The sequence below is a fragment of the Grus americana genome, chromosome 4 (assembly GCF_028858705.1).
Source record: "Grus americana isolate bGruAme1 chromosome 4, bGruAme1.mat, whole genome shotgun sequence".
NCBI lineage: Eukaryota > Metazoa > Chordata > Aves > Gruiformes > Gruidae > Grus > Grus americana.
In genome coordinates this window covers 43222074-43240925 of record NC_072855.1, presented here as the reverse complement: position 1 = coordinate 43240925, position 18852 = coordinate 43222074, and the positions used below count along the sequence as shown (strand labels likewise).

The window sequence follows — 18852 nt, the reverse complement described above, 5'->3', positions numbered from 1 at the left end:
TTTTATTTCTGAGGAGGTCCAACATGGGACTATTTGCTTATGTACTTGCCTCTTAAGAAATTATTTTACAGAATATAAGCTTATTTAATGTTAAAATACTTTTCAGTATTTTCACAGTTTGGTGGAAGATGAAAATGGACAAGGCTTTTATTTAGAATTTGTGTACCTACTCTGTACTTGAAAACCTAACTTGAATGCATTTTGAGCCTGCCTTCCATATATTTTGTTATTTTGGTAGAAAACTAATGCTTAGGAGGGGAAATATTGAAGAGCTTTATTCATATTATATCTAATTTCTCATTTGCTTGTTACTATTCTTCACTTGCAACATGGAATTAATTTATGATAGTGCTTGCTTTTGCAAAGATGAAAGATTAAAACTTTTGTTTGACATTAAATAGATTTACTCCCTCAGTTTAGGACTTGCATTGCAAGGTGCATAAACAGTGAATTGTGGAAATTTTATGCTTCTTTCATTATCAAAATGACAACTAGTATAAGCCTTTGGACATATGATTCTGGGAGCTACCTATGTTTTCAACTGTTTCTTAACTTTCAAATCTGTTCACATCTGCAAAAATCTTCCAAAAACTTTTGGTGCAAACAGATTTGAGATTTACAGGACAAAAAGCTTGGGTCTGACTTGCAGAATTTATCTATAAATGTGCATTATCATCATGCATTATAAGTAGAAGCTGATTTTTATGGAAAGACCTGCATGTCAACAGGTCAAGTGTTGCATACGTTTTGGCAGATAAAAGCCGATGTGTATGCAATTATAATGCAGACTTCCTTTGTTGTGTTACTGAATATGAGTGTCAGTAAAGGCGGGGAAAAATACATAAGTAAGACAACAAAAAGAGACTTAAATTATCCGTAGTGGCTTGTAATCTATAGAAATTCTTACTGTGCCTACTAAAGTCTGAAACATCGCATGTTACCTTGTTTGGAGATAACACTCACTGCTGCTTTCCAAGGTACATGAGGCTGAAGAGAATGCATGCTCTGCATTCCAGCCCGGCACCAACTGGACCTCTGGGATGACCACAATTTCTTTGCTCTTTTTCCTCCTCTCTTTTGCATGTTGAAATGACACAGTTTGTAAGATACAGCTTGTTAATATGTGTGTGGTTTTATATATATATATTTATATAGGTATACATTTTTGTATCTCAGGATTTATGTAAGTGTCTATACATATATATGGGTATATACATGTGCATACATATATACATGTATGTGTGTATATATATTTTCAGGAGAAGTCTGCCTCTTTTAAATGGACCAGCCTCACCTAAAATGACAACAGCTGAATGACATAGAAGGGTGGCAGCTGAGGCCTCTTGCTAGAATGACAGCCTGTTAATCTAGTTTGGCTTTTTTCCATGCAATGAATTTGTAACTGTTTAATGCAGGTCATATTTCCTCCCCTACTCTCTGCTTTACTTCTAACACACTAAAAGCTCTTTTAAAGGATTATATGTTAATAAACAGAACTGCATGCTATATTGTAGATCTCCTTGAAATAATTAATGCCAGTTTCTTTTGTATGTTTTTCAATGAAATGTTTTTCTTTTTGTGATGTTCTGTAATGTCCAGATTCATTAAAAGTAAAGCACACTGTCACTCTGCTGGGGAAAAAAAATCAACTTTTTAAATAAGTTTATGTTAAATCTTTCTTTTCTTAGTTTAATGTGCAGAGCTTGAAACCTTGTTTGGCCTACATGTTCCTTTCAACATACCACCATTAAATTGTGGAATTTGCATAAAGTTGGAATGCTTTATGTGTTGTCCATAAATCACACTCCTGTGATTTACTGAAATAAAGTTTTGGGTGAGATATTTATGAAATTTTACCAGCTAGACCACTTGAAATAGTAAATGCTGGTGACTGTCTTATCTCCTTTGATTTAGCTTGTTTGTTTTACTAGTGTTCCTCTCCCCTGGGAACTACTCCTCCCTTCCTGGAAAGATGAGACAGACTATTTGTGCCATGGTGCAAGGTTGCAGGCTGAGCAATGAGTGGCTAGAACTAAGGTACCATGAAACTGCCACGCTGAGAAGAGTGACTGTGCCTTAGTTTATCCTTTTCTGGACTCAAACACTGTGCTAAACCTTTTTGGTTTTGGTAAGGAGGACTCGTGCTAGCTGTGATGCTCACCCAACCTTGTTGTGTATTTCTTAGACAAGGATGAGTGCTCCAAGGACAATGGTGGCTGCCAGCACGAGTGCATCAACACGGTAGGAAGCTACGTTTGCCAGTGCCGAAATGGATTTGTGCTACACGAAAACAAACACGACTGCAAGGAGGGTAAGTAGTGAGGTATTTGAATGGGTGATTATACAACTCTCTTACAGAAAGATCTCTGCAGCTCTCCTTCCAGGGAAAAGAAAGGTCTTGGTGATGGGAGTTTAGACATTTGGGCTTAAACACTCCCCCACCCCACCTTTCCCGTCTTCTCCATCCCCAGCATTTGTCTGTGACTGAGTTTGAGGTCCACAGGAATGCACTTTGGAAAACTTGGGATCATTGGCAGGGAGCGCTACTTTTAATAGTGCTGTGAAGCATAGAACATTTAAAACTGCGATAGAGTATTTAGCTAATGCTGTATTAAACACAAGGATAGAGTTTTGGGAGAGAAGCCTGGGAAAGCTGTCATTTGCTCCTGTCATTAGAGGTTAGTTTCACTGCAGTCAGACTGAAATGGTATCTGCTCTTTCTGGGTTTATTTTAGGGGACATATTCAGACAATCCAAATTCCAGTCAAGTCCCTATGTTGTCTCAAGGTGTGGCTACCTCCAAGAAAACAGTAGGCTTGGGGGCTTAAGTAGAATTCAGATTATCTGCATGTGAACCTCAAGCATGCAATATCATGTGAGCTACTGTAATTTCTCAAGACTCTATTCTGGCACGGATTAAATTTGCGAGGAAAGATGTGACCTTTGTGAATCACTTGCATTATCACAGGTGTTGGAATTATACTTGCCTGCTCTAAAAGATTCCTCTTGAATAATTCTCTGTTGTTTATAAAGCAATTTGAAATTGTAAAAATACTAAATACAAAAATGAAACTGATTTCTTTCTTGCCTTCTTTAAGTTTTAGTTATTTGTATTTATTCACAGACATGCAGTTCTAGTGATTCAGTTATGATGTGAATGACTAAACTGTTCTTGGTACATACATACAGCTGTTTTCTAGTTGTGTATATGTCCCTAGAAACTGTGATTTAGAAATCAAAAGGATTGCTCTGTAGCTGCAGTATGAAAATTAGCTAGAAGAGAGAAAAAGAAATCGTTCAAGAAATATCATTTGAAGTTGGAGTAGCAGGATTTCTCATATAAATTTTCATACTTATTTGTATGTAGAATGGGGGTGATAGAAAAATATTCAATTAAATTTTAATACTTATGTATATTCCTTTATAATTTTTTCCAAAAAAACCCCATCCATTGTAAACAACAGTGTATGTTTCACAACAATCAATAAACAAGCATGCTGGGTTAATTGCCATAAAGTGTTTGCCAAAGGGGAAGAACATGACTGTGCACACTGAAGAGTGTGCTTAGCTGTCTTCCTAAAGATCCTTTCCATTCAGCGGGTCCCCTGACAAAAAAGAGTACTTTTCTGGCTACCTCTGAATGCAGACCCCCCCAGACTAACTGGTGCTATCACTGTTGGCACAGCTGAGTGTGAACAGAAGATCCACAGTCCCAACGGCATCATCACGAGTCCCAACTGGCCCGACAAGTATCCCAGTAGAAAGGAGTGCACATGGGAAATCAGTGCTACCCCGGGGCAGAGGGTCAAATTGGTGAGTTTCTGCCTACCCTTCCTTTTTCTTTTTTCTTCCATGAAACCTGCTTCTCAAATGACTATTCAACAATACGAAACTGTTACTAAACTTTACTATCAGTTTGCAGCCCAGCGGTGAGCTGTTTCAAAAATCTGCTGACTCCTGTCCATTCCTGGCCAACTGGGGCTGTTCAATATCATAGAGCTGTGAATTTAATTTTGTGGTGATTTTAAATACTCTGGACAGCAAAGGGCAGGAGGAATACTTTTCGCCTGACAGACTTTACTACATCATTGTTGCAATTCATAAAATTTGCACAAAATTTTGACAAATATGACAGAGGCCATTTACGCAAACTCTAATGTATAGAATAAGCAAAATTAGAAGTTACGAACAGTCCTCTCCACACACCTTTTGCATTTCTGTTCTCTCCTTTTCAAGGAGGAAAAGAAGATACAAAAAAGAAAGAATCTGGACTTCTTATTTAAAAGTGGCTCCAAATTTTAACATAAGTAGAAGAGCAGCCTAAGTAAGTTAAGTGAAACTTTGTGTCCAGCTGGCTGAGGACAGTGCTGGTGGCTGAAGACAGGCTAGCAGAGGTTAGGGAGCTTTGCAGACCTACTGAGGTTATCTAGGCTCTGTACAAAGCTGAAGGCACGGATCTGCCCAGGGGCTTTTCTGCTTTGAGATCAGCACTAGTGTTCCTTCATCCAGAGTATTCAGAGGACAGCCACAATGAAAGCTGCCTTATGTATTTTAAAATCTGATGAATTGATTTAACAAGTGTTTTGGAGCAAATAAACTTGAGAGATGTGTCTGCTTCAGAGAGGTAGAATGCATAAAGCATTTCACTCTGTCCCACACGACATCCTTGTCTCTAAATTGGAGAAACATGGACTTGATGGATGGACCACTCGGTGGATAAGGAATTGACTTGACGGCCGCACTCAAAAAGTTGCGGTCAACAGCTCGATGTCCAAGTGGAGATCAGTGATGAGTGGAGTTCCTCAGGGGTCATATTGGGACCGGCACTGTTTAACATCTTTGTCGGTGATGTGAACAGTGGGATCGAATGCACCCTCAGCAAGTTTGCCGATGACACCAAGCTATGTGGTGTGGTCGATACGCTGGAGGGAAGGGATGCCATCCAGAGGGACCTTGACAGGCTGGAGAAGTGGGCCCGTGCGAACCTCATGAAGTTCAACAAGGCCAAGTGCAAGGTCCTGCATGTGGGTTGGCGCAATCCCAAGCACAACTACAGGCTGGGCAGAGAATGGATTGAGAGCAGCCCTGAGGAGAAGGACTTGGTGGTGTTGGTGGATGAGAAGCTCAGCATGAGCCAACAATGTGCACTTGCAGCCCAGAAAGCCAACCATGTCCTGGGCTGCATCAAAAGAGGCATGACCAGCAGGTCGAGGGAGGTGATCCTGCCCCTCTACTCCGCTCTTGTGAGACCCCACCTGGAGTACTGTGTCCAGGTCTGGGGCCGCCAACATAAGAAGGACATGGAGCTGTTGGAGCGAGTCCAGAGGAGGGTCGTGAAGCTGATCAGAGGGCTGGAGCACCTCTCCTATGAAGACAGGCTGAGAGAGTTGGGGTTGTTCAGCCTGGAGAAGAGAGGGCTCCGGGGAGATCTAATTGCGGCCTTCCAGAACCTGAAGGGGCCTACAGGAAAGATGGTGAGGGACTGTTTATCAGGGAGTGTAGTGATAGGACAAGAGGTAATGGGTTTAAGCTAAAAGAGGGTAGATTTAGATTAGATATTAGGAAGAAATTCTTTATGATGAGGGTGGCGAGAGACTGGAACACGTTATCCAGTGAAGCCGTGGTTGCCCCTCCCTGGGCATAGCCAATATTGATGCAGGGATGAAAGGGATATTGTCATTTCATAACTCCTGACCTTAGCCAAAACCATAACCCCTCTTACTGGTGCTGATGTGGGATCATGTGTTGATCCCTGTTCACCAGAAGGAAAATGGTAGAGCTGTTCTGGGGGATGTGGAGGTTGCAGGAAATGAGTGGTGTGCATGCTCTGTCCATTCAAAGGGTGAAAAACAGGTTTTTGGTTCAGGTGGCCTCCCGGCTGGCACTTCTGAGCAAGCCTTCTTCATCCTGTCTGAATAAACCAAAGCCAGCCAGGCATGACCTTGTTACTGTAAAAGCTTTTTCAGTACTTTTAACCTCAGCAGGCAAAATTCCAGCATTCAGCTTTCTTCAGTGAAATATCATGTGATCTGCTTTAAAAGAAAAGGTTTTTAAATTGCTTTTTGCCAATGAAATTGGAAAAATTAGAATTTTACTAGATGGAATTTTCAAAAATACCTTCATGATTTAGAGTCTGAAATCCACTTTTCTGTGCAATCTACTATATTCCGTGTGCATAATCCCATGAAAGTCTGTCTAGTATAGCAAGATGCCATATCAATAATATTAATACCATATTTCCACTATGGATAAGTATTTTTTCTTAGATGTTCACAACATATTTAAGTTTACTCCTCACAGTTTACTTAGTCAAATTGAATAAGGAGAGAATTGGTTTCTTCATGGTAACCAACCACATGAATTGTGAGGCTGTGCTTCATTTTTTGAAAGGGGTGTGCATACAGAAACTAATCTTTTATTGTGGTTGCTCTCACTCTGATAACCATTGAAAAGTCTCTTCCAGGAAAGACTGAAGTTAATCATTTGGTGTAATTAAGAAGCCTATGAAAAAATGGATATGCACTTCAGAATTTTTAAATGAAATGTGTAGATAAAGATGGCTTTGAAAATGTATGTAGCAGAGAGAGAGGTTTCCATAAGCTAATCAGCCGGATGTTTATAGAGACAGACTTAAGTGTCCCATTCAGGCAGCTATCCATAAGTGCCACCAACATATCTACTCAGTTGAGTGCTATAGATAGAAAGGGCTGGACGTTCAGAAGCTGTATGTAACATTTCTGAATACCATTCCCGCTAATGAAACAATCACAATGGGGACTACTATGGTCATGGTGGGGTAAGTATTCAAAAGTATTTGTCCCAGGAAGACAGAGTGTGATTTAATTATACTACAAACTTTATTAAATCATCTGTGAACTCTGTTGGCACTAAATAATAGAGAGAATGTTAACAGCAACTATTCAGCCATGTTCAACTTGAAGGAAAATTTGTGTCAGTTCTCCTCTTTCAAGCTTGTTCTTAGTCCATTGCTGGGGACTGACTACTTTTTTTAAAAAAATGGAGATAATCTCTGGGTGTTTTGAAATATTAGGCATTTTGAACTTTTAATATTAAGATTTGCTTTTCCTTTAAAAAACAAATTACTTTGATTTTTCTCTGTTAGTGCTAGAATCAATTGTTAGAACACGTTTGGGACTTTTCTCTGTTCTTCTTTGTGGGACCCAGTATAACATGTACTGTCCCCCTGCAGGCTTAGGAATCCCAGTGATAAGTCAAATATTAAAAATAATAAGTGTGTCTTACAGTTCATGGTGAGAAGTGCTTCCTAGAGAGTGATCTTTTTGTACTGATGAGCAGTGAACAAAACTGATATAATTTTCCTCTAAAAGAAAACAAAGTTCTTCAGGCTGCTCTTGGATCACATCTATTGCTCCCGTTGATTCCAAGTTGGCTTGACTCAATTCTATATTTAACTAACTCCCTTACAGTTAGTATTTCAGCTTTCTGGGTTTTTTGAGGTTTTTTTAATCCATCAGATTTATTTGAGTATAAATGACAACACGTACTTGGCATCATAGAAGTAGGATGGCTGACTACAATTTAAGAGCAGCAGGAGGAACTGCTGTACAGCTGTTTTCACCGCCTCTGCAGTTTCATTCCCTTAATAAAACCCCCAAACTTTGCTGTGAAATGAACCTACATCCACTGCATCATGCAACTCTTCACTTTTCACAAAACAAAATTGCTATTCCGGTTTTTTGGGCAAAAGACTTTCTGTTAGTTCTTTCTGTTTCCTTTAGGTCAACAGTTAATATAAATTACCATCACTTTTCACACTGGCTGGATTCCACAAGCGATTTGGTAGGTCAGATTTGCTTTGGTGTACCAGCTAGAATGCATAATTCTGATATTTGCTCAGTATTTGATAGCTCAGTTTTATTCATTTTAATTATTGCTTCTTAATCCTTGAGTGGTTTTTTGTTTGTTTGTTTTTTCATAAACAGTCAGCTATGTGACTACACATGGGAGCATTTGTACTTACTGCTTTTATAAGATTTTGTTGAGCAAAACAGATTTTGAATTTCACCTGAAATTGTAGGTTATTTCTGAAAATTCAAAGATGAGTATGTATATTGCCTTCTTAGTGTTTACACGACAGAAGATTACTGGATTTTAATCTCTAGGTTTCTGGTTGAAATTTAGCCCTGGTCAAAAACTTTTATCCGAAACCTCTCAGATGTCCCCTTGAAATAAATTTGTTGATCCCAGTCCAGTCTTGGAAGACACTCTTCCATATTTGAAAAGTAGGTAGTAGTTGTATGTGTTTTAGCAGTTTCTGTAGGGTATGGCATGCACCTTTGGGAAATGCCTTTGGTTGGACAGTCCGAGTTTTGAGAAATCTAAATTCCAAAAGTTTTGAAAAGTTGGTCAAGCTCTGCTCCAAAGGACTTGCAATCTACAATTTTTAATAAACCCAAATTTGTCCTTAGAAGCTGCCACGAGCCCTAAGAGAGCCTGAGAATCCCTAGGAGCTCAGAAACTAAGATAAATGTTTTGAAGTGTAGAAGAAACATCATGGATTTGAAAAGAAGTAAAATTTGCGATTACTGTGTTCAAATGCGGCAGCAATTCGAATCTTCTTGGGAGAGCTGAGAACAGCAAAAGAGTCTGCTGAAGTTTTTTTAGTAAACAATCAACAAAATTTTGCTGTTTTTCACAGTGATTTCACTAGCAAATGTATGATCTTAGCATGAAGGGTGCAGCCTGAAATACTGTTAGTGCTGTAATAATAAAAAATAGATCTCTAAAGGTTAGATTAGAAAATATAAATTTCATGCATAACCATTCATGTAGAAAGGTCATTCTCGAAGGCTTTAGTTGTGGTGTGAGGTAAAAAAAAAAAAAAAAAGGGGGAGGAGTGGGCATTATGTTTTGCAGATGTTTCAATCAGTCATGAACTATCTGAGGAACCACTAGATTTCCTGCTTTTTATGGTTTTGAATGTTCTGTGAAATTTGGAATTAATCTACAAATGGTACAAATTCAACAGAAAAGTCACAGTAATCTAGATTTAATATTCTGTTCTGGATATTCATTGGCTGTAAAGATTCTAATCCCTTTTTATATGAAGGATGATGCCCTCTTAAAATTCACTTTGTTATCTTTCCACTTTCACAAAATCAGTATGGTATTCAAAGCTACAGGCTTGTAGGGGCAGTATTGCTAAAATCTGTCATTTTAACTACATCTGCTTTGTATTCTGAAACATACTATCGGTACATACGTACCATATAAGGATAGTAAATATAGTACTACATTGAGTCATTTTGGTTTTTCCCCCCCCCTAGACCTTCAATGAATTTGAAATAGAACAACATCAAGAATGTGCTTACGACCACTTGGAAGTGTTTGATGGTGAAAGTGAAAAATCACCAATTCTGGGACGTTTATGCGGCAATAAGATACCAGATCCTCTTATTGCTACTGGCAACAAAATGTTTCTCCGCTTTATTTCTGATGCGTCAGTTCAAAGAAAAGGCTTCCAGGCAACGCATTCTACAGGTCAGAAAATTAGGATGTACTTTACTAATAACTTCCCCTTTGTTCTTTAGTAGAAGATACTCAGGCATTTCTTTTCTAGGAATAGGATGAGTTAACAGATAAGACAATGTTACAACTACATGTAATGAAACCTTAAGAAAAGTAGGAAAGTCTGAGATTGCAGAAAGTATTCTCTAATATTTTAGACGTTTCTTTCTCCTTTTCTCTCTCTTTGTGTGTGCGTGTCAATTTTTATAGGTAAATGATTAAAAGATTTTGAAACAAAATCTGATAAGAAGAAGATATTGGCATAGAAAGATTCATGCCATTAGTTTGTGAAAGATTCAATAGCTTTCCATTGTAGTTGTAATGGCAATACCTCACAGGGGCATGTGATGCACCTCTATTACTTTCCTGTTCTAACTTAAACAAAAGTCTGGGTTTTGTGTAAACAGCTATTACTTTCCTGGAGAGCTAAAAAGGGAAGATAAGCTAAAGAAAAATAAGAAAAAACAATACTGAAGGCTTTCTTAAGACTTGAAGAATATAATATCCTTGAAATTTACCATCTAATTTGTTCTTTGGCAGAAATCACTGAAATTAAAAATAGTGTTTTGCAATTGCATTAATAGATTTCTTGGGACATTTTCACACTGTGTACATTATTTCCCTGAAGTTGCTTGGCTTACAGTGGCCCCTAGTGCTGACTCTTTGAAATTCCAATGCTTGCTGTAAGATGAGGGATCTGAGGTTTTTCTTTGTTGTTTTCTTCTTCAGACATAATGTCTATCTTTACTTTCATTCTTATTCATCCAGTATTTGGCAATAAATATGAATGCAGAAAATATTTATAAATATCTGTGCTAGTACATAAGGTTTACTGACAGGTAGCAGTTATTAATAGAAGATAGTAATCAAGGTGATTAGTCACTGTTAATACCATTTGATATTACCCAGAGTATTCACTAAGTTGATGTGTAGAGCTCAGCTAACAAAACCTCATATGTCAATGTAGGCATTTTCTCTTTTTTTCCTTCTTCTTTGTTAAGAATAATTCTAAAATTTTATTAATTTAATTTCCCTTCAGAGAAAGGCAGTAAGCAACAGTATATGAACTATTCACTCTTCGTGACCTGGACCTGGAAAGTGAAAAGTTTAGCTACCTGTAATTCAATTTGTTTTTCTTGTGGGAAATCCTCTTCTACAAGCATGCCATTGTTTGCCTTCCCTACTGCAGTAACCCCTTCCCTTAGATGGAAAATTAAATAGAAATGGTAATAATTACTCATTTTTACATTACCTCAGGGTAAATACTTAAAGGTCAGAACTCTTGTTAGAAACAGGTTTTGTAAAACTACTGTCTCATTTATTCTTCTCATTTTCAATTTGCTGAACTGGAGCACTCATTATATTGAAATAAGTTCAAATTTATATTCCCTAACTTCTGAAGATTGCTATTTTTATTATGACTTCATGGAATTTATATATATATATATTTATCTGCTGAGTTTTATGTGCCTTAAATGTAAAAACTTTCTTAGCATGCATAATAGTGCTTTTCTGAGAAAGTCTGAAGAATAGAATCTACCCAGTTTGTAAGTGTTGTAAAAATTAGAAAGTTTGCCTCCTTAAGAGAGGACATTTATTTCTGTCAACTGCTGTTGCACAAACTGCTCGCTAAGTTGAACGGCACATCTCCAGCATGTGCTTTTTTACCATTTAGTGAGAGACAACTTGGATCTCACAGCCTTTTCCTGTGCTCTTGAGCCAAACACAGATGCTCAGAGGGAATTTTACCTCTGTGCTTTGGGGACGCATGTGAATGAATAGATGCCTAACAAGTGTATAGATAGGGGATTGTATTTCCTTATTTTATTTTTTCTAGCAAATAATAATTGACAGTATGCAATGGAAGTAGGCACGGTTGTGTTCAATCCTGCATAGCTGTGCAGACAGACAGGGAGAGCTGAGGAAGCTGCTGCCTTCACTTCTGACCTCTGGGCAGAACTCACTCGGTAGAAGGGCCCATGTAATATAACAGCAGAGAAAGAGTAAGTGGATCCTGTGCCTAAAGGTGTCTATGCTGCTGTATCCCCAGGATCTTCATGATTTAATGGCCTCTTATTCTAGTAGATGCTGCTGCTGATGTTGATTTCCCTTCTGTGACACTGTTTGGCTTGAAATACTGTCCCAATAGCAATTGAAATATCCAAATATGCCATTGAATATTAAAAAAAAACCAAAACCAAATACCAAAAAACCCCAAAAACCAAACAGGATAAAAGTGTAGCAGCAGGGGCAATAAAGTTTCAAAAAATAGATTGGTTAGAAAGGCAAAACTTATAAAATGCTGCTTTTAAAGTGCAACACAGTTTTAGAAAGAGATTCTCTCATAATTTTCCCTCTCAGAAAAGGCATAACCCATTCAAAAGGAATTTACAAAAATGGTCCTGACAGAACATTAAGCATCATTGCTCAGGGAGTGATTTGGTTGCCCTAACACAGGCATCTGGTTCCCTTCTGGATGGCCTCATTTATGGTCCCTGGCCTCCAGCCACTGCTGCAGGAGGCTGCAGGTCTGTTGTAGGTCCTGTTCCTATCTGTCAGCCCTGGGAGGATGCCTCTGACAAATTTGGGCTTCTAGGTGTCACTCAGTGCAGGATCCTCTGTCGCTTCCAAAATGACTATAATTATTTATTATGGCAATGCTGAATCAAACTTATAATCTTGTTTCACTAGTTCAGATAGTGTGAGTTTAAGCTTTTCCTGTCTGTCCAGCTTGCTAAACAGTCAAGAGACTACTGCTTGATTTTCTCTTATATTTGCAAGAAGCCTAAAAACCCCTAGAAAGGTCAGGAAACAAGAAAATGTTTTTTGTTCCTTAGCTGATCTAGAAAAAAGTCTTTCACCTAAGGCTGTCAGATCAACAGCATCTTACAAGTCAGATATAATTCATTACGGTCAGATGCGTATGTCGTACCTACAGCAGAGCAGACCCAACGCAATGGAAGGCGTGATGGTCGGTGCAGCTACGTTAGTTCTGACATCAAGGCTAAGCAAGTGCTGCTGCGTGGCACTGCTCTGTTCTGCGCAGACCCGTCCCACGTGTCCTAATGCAGCGCTGCATTGGGCAGGCTGGATGTAGGCTTTTGAAACTACAACTTAAGACCTTAAGAAATTGAAAATCTGACTTGTAATTTCTAAAATCAGTACTTTATCTGAAAATATAAGGCTATAATCCATGGGGTGAGGACAGAGAAAAAGGAATTGCCATTTTCTGCCATTGCTAGTATGGCTACAACTTTCCTTTAAGCTCCTGTCCACTGTAGCAGGCAGAGGGAAACAATGCAGACAGTTCATTAAACATTTTCTCCTTAGCAGCTGTTCTGTGTCTGAAGCAGGGAGATGTTCTTACTGTTGGCAACAGTCCATTAAAAAAAAAAAAAAGGAAGTAAATGAAATCAAGAAAAAAACCCCAGTAAATTAGAAAACCAATAAGAAATAACTGTTTGAACTGTCTGTTTGAACTATCTCTTTTGACTAATTTTCTTTATCATGTGCTCTTATTTGTTTTTTTTAAAAGCAAAAAAAATTTGAAATTTCAGACTGAAGAACAGATCATGCATAATGGATTACTCTGCTTCCATATTTTTATTTCCTGCTTTGATTCCTTTATTTTCTTATTAAGAAAAAACACCATGTTTATAAAAAATAAGAATTTGCTCATTACTGTCATTAATTCCCAGCTGAAATGTGGTTCCTCACAATATAACATTGCAATTGGTCATGTTTAGTGTGGATGGAGTCCATGACACTGAAGTCAAATTCAAATTATCAGTTCACCAAAGCTTAGAAATGTTTGAATCTTGCAAATTTTTCCAGGTTATTTTAAAATGATCAATTTGTAATAGCTACATTTGATCAAAATGCAGATAGAATTATCTGTTCATTTATTTATAAACATTGAATCTAAACTTGTGAATCTCAGGTTTTGGTTCAAGCTCATTTGTACTTGGTGTTTTTATGGGTGCTATGAGGGATGGATTGTTCTTGATGAGAAACCAGAACAAAATTACGCTGTTTTCATTTCAATCTTTGTAGCTGTAAAGAAAAAAAAAGCCTCCACCCATCTCTTGGAAACATAATAAACAATGCATTTTTTTCTTTAAAGTCCAATCTTCCATCTATTGCTGGTTACATTGTAATAATATTTTTAATTGACAAATGCATAACACCTATACATTTAAGTTACTGTAGAAGCTGAATTCACTTCAGGGTAGAATACTAGTTTGAACCACATTCCTTACAAACTTAGTGTTCCCTGCCTTTTGGTCTTTCAGTTGAAAATGATGAAATATGCCCCATTTTCTGTAGTTACAAACAAGAATTTATATAGGGAAGACTCAGAATGATGGATTTGTATTCATACTGGGTAGTACTTCACTCTATACTTTGATTGACCTGCTTGTGGCATAAAAATGCACTCAGCCTGAATGAGTGGCTGGGCATCTATGAAAAGAAAATGCTAATTTGCACCGAGTAAGCTTCTTCATCCTTATTTTCTTTCCTCTGTTCAGAGTGTGGTGGTCGGCTGAAAGCCGAAACCAAGCCCAAAGATCTGTACTCGCATGCTCAGTTTGGCGATAACAACTATCCGGTTCAGGCGGACTGCGACTGGCTCCTGGTGGCAGAGCGCGGCTATCGAGTCGAATTAATGTTTCAGACTTTTGAGGTTGAAGAAGAGGCAGACTGTGGTTACGACTACGTGGAGCTCTTTGATGGTCATGATAAGACAGCTCTGAGACTTGGGAGATTTTGTGGATCTGGGGTAAGTAACCAGGTACTGAAGTTTTTACTTCCACAATAAAAAGAAAAAGAAGGGGCAGAGGAAGGAAAGGGACAAGAAGGGATGAGATTTAGTTACTGTACCTTATAATGAAGATACTAGATTATCTGTTCTGGGTTGTAGATTTTTTAAATATAAATTTCCAGACACGTAGTACAAGCATTCCCTTGAAATTTTTCAACAATATTCTTATCTAGTTTTTCATCAAATTATTGTAATCTCATGCTAAGCTTTAGGTAGCTGGCAGTGGAGTGCTTAACAGCACCCCAGAAAAAGTTAACAGCATTTTCCCTTAGAGAGAGAGAAATGCACTGGTGTTGAAAATTATCACATTAAAATTCTTTCAATTTGAATGAAGAAGCCACATTTTGTAGGGGGAGGGGAGCTTGGGAAGCATTTATAATATGCTCATCTACTACTTAAATCTGATTTCGGGGGGGGGGGGGGGGGGGGAAGTGCTCCTAAACTGTGTGATTAATACAGGCCTTAAGAAAGCCTTGTCATCCCAAATGTCTCTCTGACACGTTTTAACTGTGAGACGTGGAGGAAATTGGCCAGGTGACATCCTGAAAAGGGTGTATCCTATTTCTCCTTTTAGACTTGCATTGTTCTGTTGGCTGCCTGCCTTGAGAAAGCTGGTGCAATGATCTCACAAGTCCTCATCAATTCTTTATACGTGTGAAAATACAAGCACACTTTCATACGTATACCCTTTGCCTAGTTAAGGGTTTGAAAGCCTTTACATGAGACCGTAGGAACGCTTAATTAACTGCGTGACACTTTTTTGGATTCAGCCACAGTGCTGGATCAAACATCTCAGTCGTTCAGACAAATTACCTGTAAGCTGGCTGAAATCCTTTTAGGGCATTTTTTGAACACTCAGAGATGCAGGAAAGGTGCTACCACTGAACTGTGGGCAATTTGTTCTAAGGGAAATGCTACAACTGAGCCCAGCATCTACTAATTTACACAAAACAATACTTTTCTTTGCAAGTTGCCTTATTTTACAAGCAGGAGGGCAGCAAACTGGAGAACAGCCCAATTTCAGGCTGATTTCTTTTTTTAGGGGGAAGTGGGCAGGGGGTAGGTGTGGGGGTGGTGGTGGTTGGGTTTTGTTGTTGGCTTGGTTCTGGTAAGATATGGATGAATGGCTTCACAGGCCATTCCAAAGCAAGCACATAGGAAAGATGGAATTAAATAGAAAAGCTATTGACAGCAAAATAATCCAAGATGAAGTGGGCAAAGGGCAATGTTAGTATGCATTAACATCTTCTCAACTTCAGAAAAAGGACTTGGTAGTTCAGCTGGTACTTCTGATCAATGTGCTTTAGTAATAAGACAGGCCATCATGAGGGCTATGAAGAATAAAATGGAAAATAGGTACTGGAGTAACTTGTTTATCTTGTTTATTACTGGAGTAATTTGTTTAATTTAGAATATTGTGTATGGTCCTGCCCAGTCACTTACATGACTCCAGAAGAACTACAGAAGACATCTGGGAAGGACAAAAGAATGAGAAGCTTTGTTCTCTGTCTCATAAGAAAAGATTGTAGATACATTCAGTACAAATTAAATACAAAAGGGAAATGTCCATTAAAAAAAAAAAAAGTGAATGAAAGGTATAAATACACAGAATGGACAGTTAATTTGTTTGTTTATTCATTTATTTTAGCCACCGGAAGAAATTTATTCAGCAGGGGAAGATCTTTTACTTCACTTTCACACTGATGATACAATCAACAAGAAAGGATTTCATATACGATATAGAAGTATAAAATATCCAGATAGTGTGCACACCAAAAAATAACACAAGAACCTCTATGCCAGAAAAGGAGAGTGAGAAAGAAAGAACGCACAGAGGAAAGGAAGGCGTGTCTTTTTTTTTTTTTTTTTAAACTGAAGTTATTAGCACAAATGTTTTATATGAGTTCAGTTGAAATGATGACTTACAAGATCAGAGACTGAAATAAAATTTAAAAAATCAACAAGCAAACACCTATCCCAGTGGAATAGACAAGATGATAGATGATGATGTACGGGCTCCATACTTGACTGTCTCTGCAAAGCTTGTGAAAGGACTTTGCACGCAGGGAGAATATAAAAGCTTTTGTTCATGGTTTGACATTTGTCATAGATGCGTGCAGATTCAATCAGTTGCATTCAGGGGAAGTGACCCTGCAGATCGTTCTTCCTTCTGACAATTGTACGGTGTCCAGGAGGGAAAAAAGCGCTTTCAGGTCACACACTCAAAATACTGTCCTTATATCTAGTTGCTTTGACTTTGTATCCTGCGTACGGTGTGTACAAGGACTTGAAAGAAGATATGAAATGGGAAGGTCTTCCTGTGTTGTTCTGTATTTTTTACAAATTCATCTGTCATATCAGGTTATCCGTATTTTGAAACTGGAAAATTCTACTTCTGAAACATAACTGATCTTTAGAGTATTTTGTTTTACTAATGACTGAGAAGTCTGAACTGTTACATCAGTCATCACTAGTTGACCAAGCACTAGTTGACTGAATTTGAATAGTGTAAGCATCTGAAAATGTTTGGTTTACTGGTTAAGTAAGCTATCTCTGATGATGTGCTCTTATTTTGCACTGAACATAGAAAGAGACTGAGATGAAAACCTGACCCGAATCAAAATCTGTATCCATGAGAAACAGAAATAGTCAAGGATCATCTGAAACTCTTCCTACTGAATTTGTTTTTAGCAGTCCATTTGGAACCACTACTAAGCTTTATTTCTTCGGGCCTCTTTGTGAATGAGCTAATTGTCTGGGTTAGCTAATCAGAAATGAAGCTGCGGTAGTATCCAAGAGGGAGGTTTCCCAAAGAGGTTTGTTTGTTTTTTTTTTTTCTGGGAGTAAGAGATTCTGTGATGGCAAAAGAAGCAAAACAAAACAACAGACCCAGGATTTGTTTGTTATCAAGAGTGAATTCCTATGGTGCTATTCCATGAACATTAAAAACAAAAACAAACCAAGAAGTTTTAGACTTTTGAGCCAACAGCTTGCAGATCATGAATGTCTCACTACGCCTGGCTGCATCTGAAGAAGGAAGGCTTTACTGCTCCAAGGGAGAGCGGGTTGCAACAGCAGCGCTAGTTCTGTGGAACAACTACTACTATTGCCTTAGAATCCTCGCACACGGTCAGAGAGATCTTCCTGTAGATTCACCTCTAATTTGATAAATAATTCGATGACTTGGACATCTTAGCGTACGCTAACAAAAGCATCTTCAAGCAAAAGCCCCATCTGCAGAGCGAGATCATCTGCTGTAAATACAGTGACCTGCTTTTGATGTAGAGATATGTTACGTTTAGAACTGAGATATTCTATGTGCTTTAGGCCATACATGGCTTTAGTCATAATGTATATGCATTATGTAAGTATTGTATGAATGAGTGCTCCAGGGGAGTGAGAGGTATTGTATGGGTGAAAATTGAATTGTTTCTTTATGTGCCAAGTTCTATCAGGACCCTGTTTGACTGTAGCAACTTTTCTTTAAAGGCTTCATAGACAGATAACAAGGACTTCTAGTTGGCAAGAATCAAGTTTAAACGAAGTATTATGTTTCACTTACAAGAAATATTATTTTGATATCCTTTGATGTAAGTTGCTACTCAGATTAGCTTAGTTTCTGTTACCTTACTATGAACATACATTGGCACTAATAAATCTGATCTTTTTTTTATAAAAATAAAACCCAAATGTCTGTATAGGTGTCTTTGGTTGTTTTAACACCACTATTGCTGCTCATATATTACTGTTTTCCTTTCCAGACAGTTTATGTGTGTGAAGTTCAAAAACTGAATAATTTCTTTGTTTTTATAATGCTGCTCCACTGTCCTTCTGTTTGGTTCATTTTTCAGGGTGTTTGCACAAGCAGTTAACTGCAAACATCATCTCCAAGATCTTTTACTACAAAATTCAGGCAGAAATATTGCTATAGTTTAAAAAAAGGTATTCTTAGCTTTGATACATAATTTATCAGCTGGGTGGAATACCAGTGCTCACATTTCTGAAAGGAAAAGCAAGCAGCAACAGTGTCTCCCTGGCACAGGTAGTCAAAAGGAGTTGGGAAAGTCTGACGCTGGAAGCAAGAGCAAGTTTCCATGTTTTCTTTTCTCCACTGTTCTGTTCCAGTCTTGTCTTAATGTTATCTCCCTTCCATTTGCTAAGGAAAATATTTTAAGTCCTCCTTTTCTCTAAATTTGGCTTTTTAAAGTCCCCTCAGGGTTACTTTAACAACCGTAGGGTTGAGTCAAGATTTTTTTTTTTTGGAAGGGTTTGTTGTTTTTGTTGTTGTTGATTCGTACAGACCCCTTTGTGTATAAATCCTACTGTCCTCTGTTACATAGCACAATTGGAGTAGTTGGGGAAGAAGGTTAGACTGGGCAAGCTGAGGGCAAGAACACCAAATAGTGTATTTCCAAGACCCTGTGTGAGGTGATTCTTTGTGGTCATATCAAAGTGTTGCTTTTGAGTACAGTATGTCTGGG

The 18852-nt window shown here is 38.1% G+C and overlaps 1 protein-coding gene across 5 annotated transcripts in view; it reads left to right on the top strand.

Annotated features, from left to right (window-relative positions):
• Positions 1-18049, top strand: part of TLL1 (tolloid like 1) — a 141235-nt gene extending 123186 nt beyond the window's left edge. For 4 of the 5 annotated variants that reach the window (XM_054825422.1, XM_054825421.1, XM_054825423.1 and 1 more), the window contains 5 exons: positions 2186-2311; positions 3686-3813; positions 9309-9522; positions 14079-14329; positions 16020-18043. In XM_054825422.1, coding sequence (XP_054681397.1) covers positions 2186-2311; positions 3686-3813; positions 9309-9522; positions 14079-14329; positions 16020-16154 — 854 coding nt within the window. In that variant the 3' untranslated portion in view covers positions 16155-18043. Of the gene's footprint in view, positions 1-2185; positions 2312-3685; positions 3814-9308; positions 9523-14078; positions 14330-16019 lie in introns of all 5 variants that reach the window. The other variant, XM_054825420.1, reaches the window with a different exon arrangement.
• Positions 18050-18852: the final 803 nt, after the last annotated feature.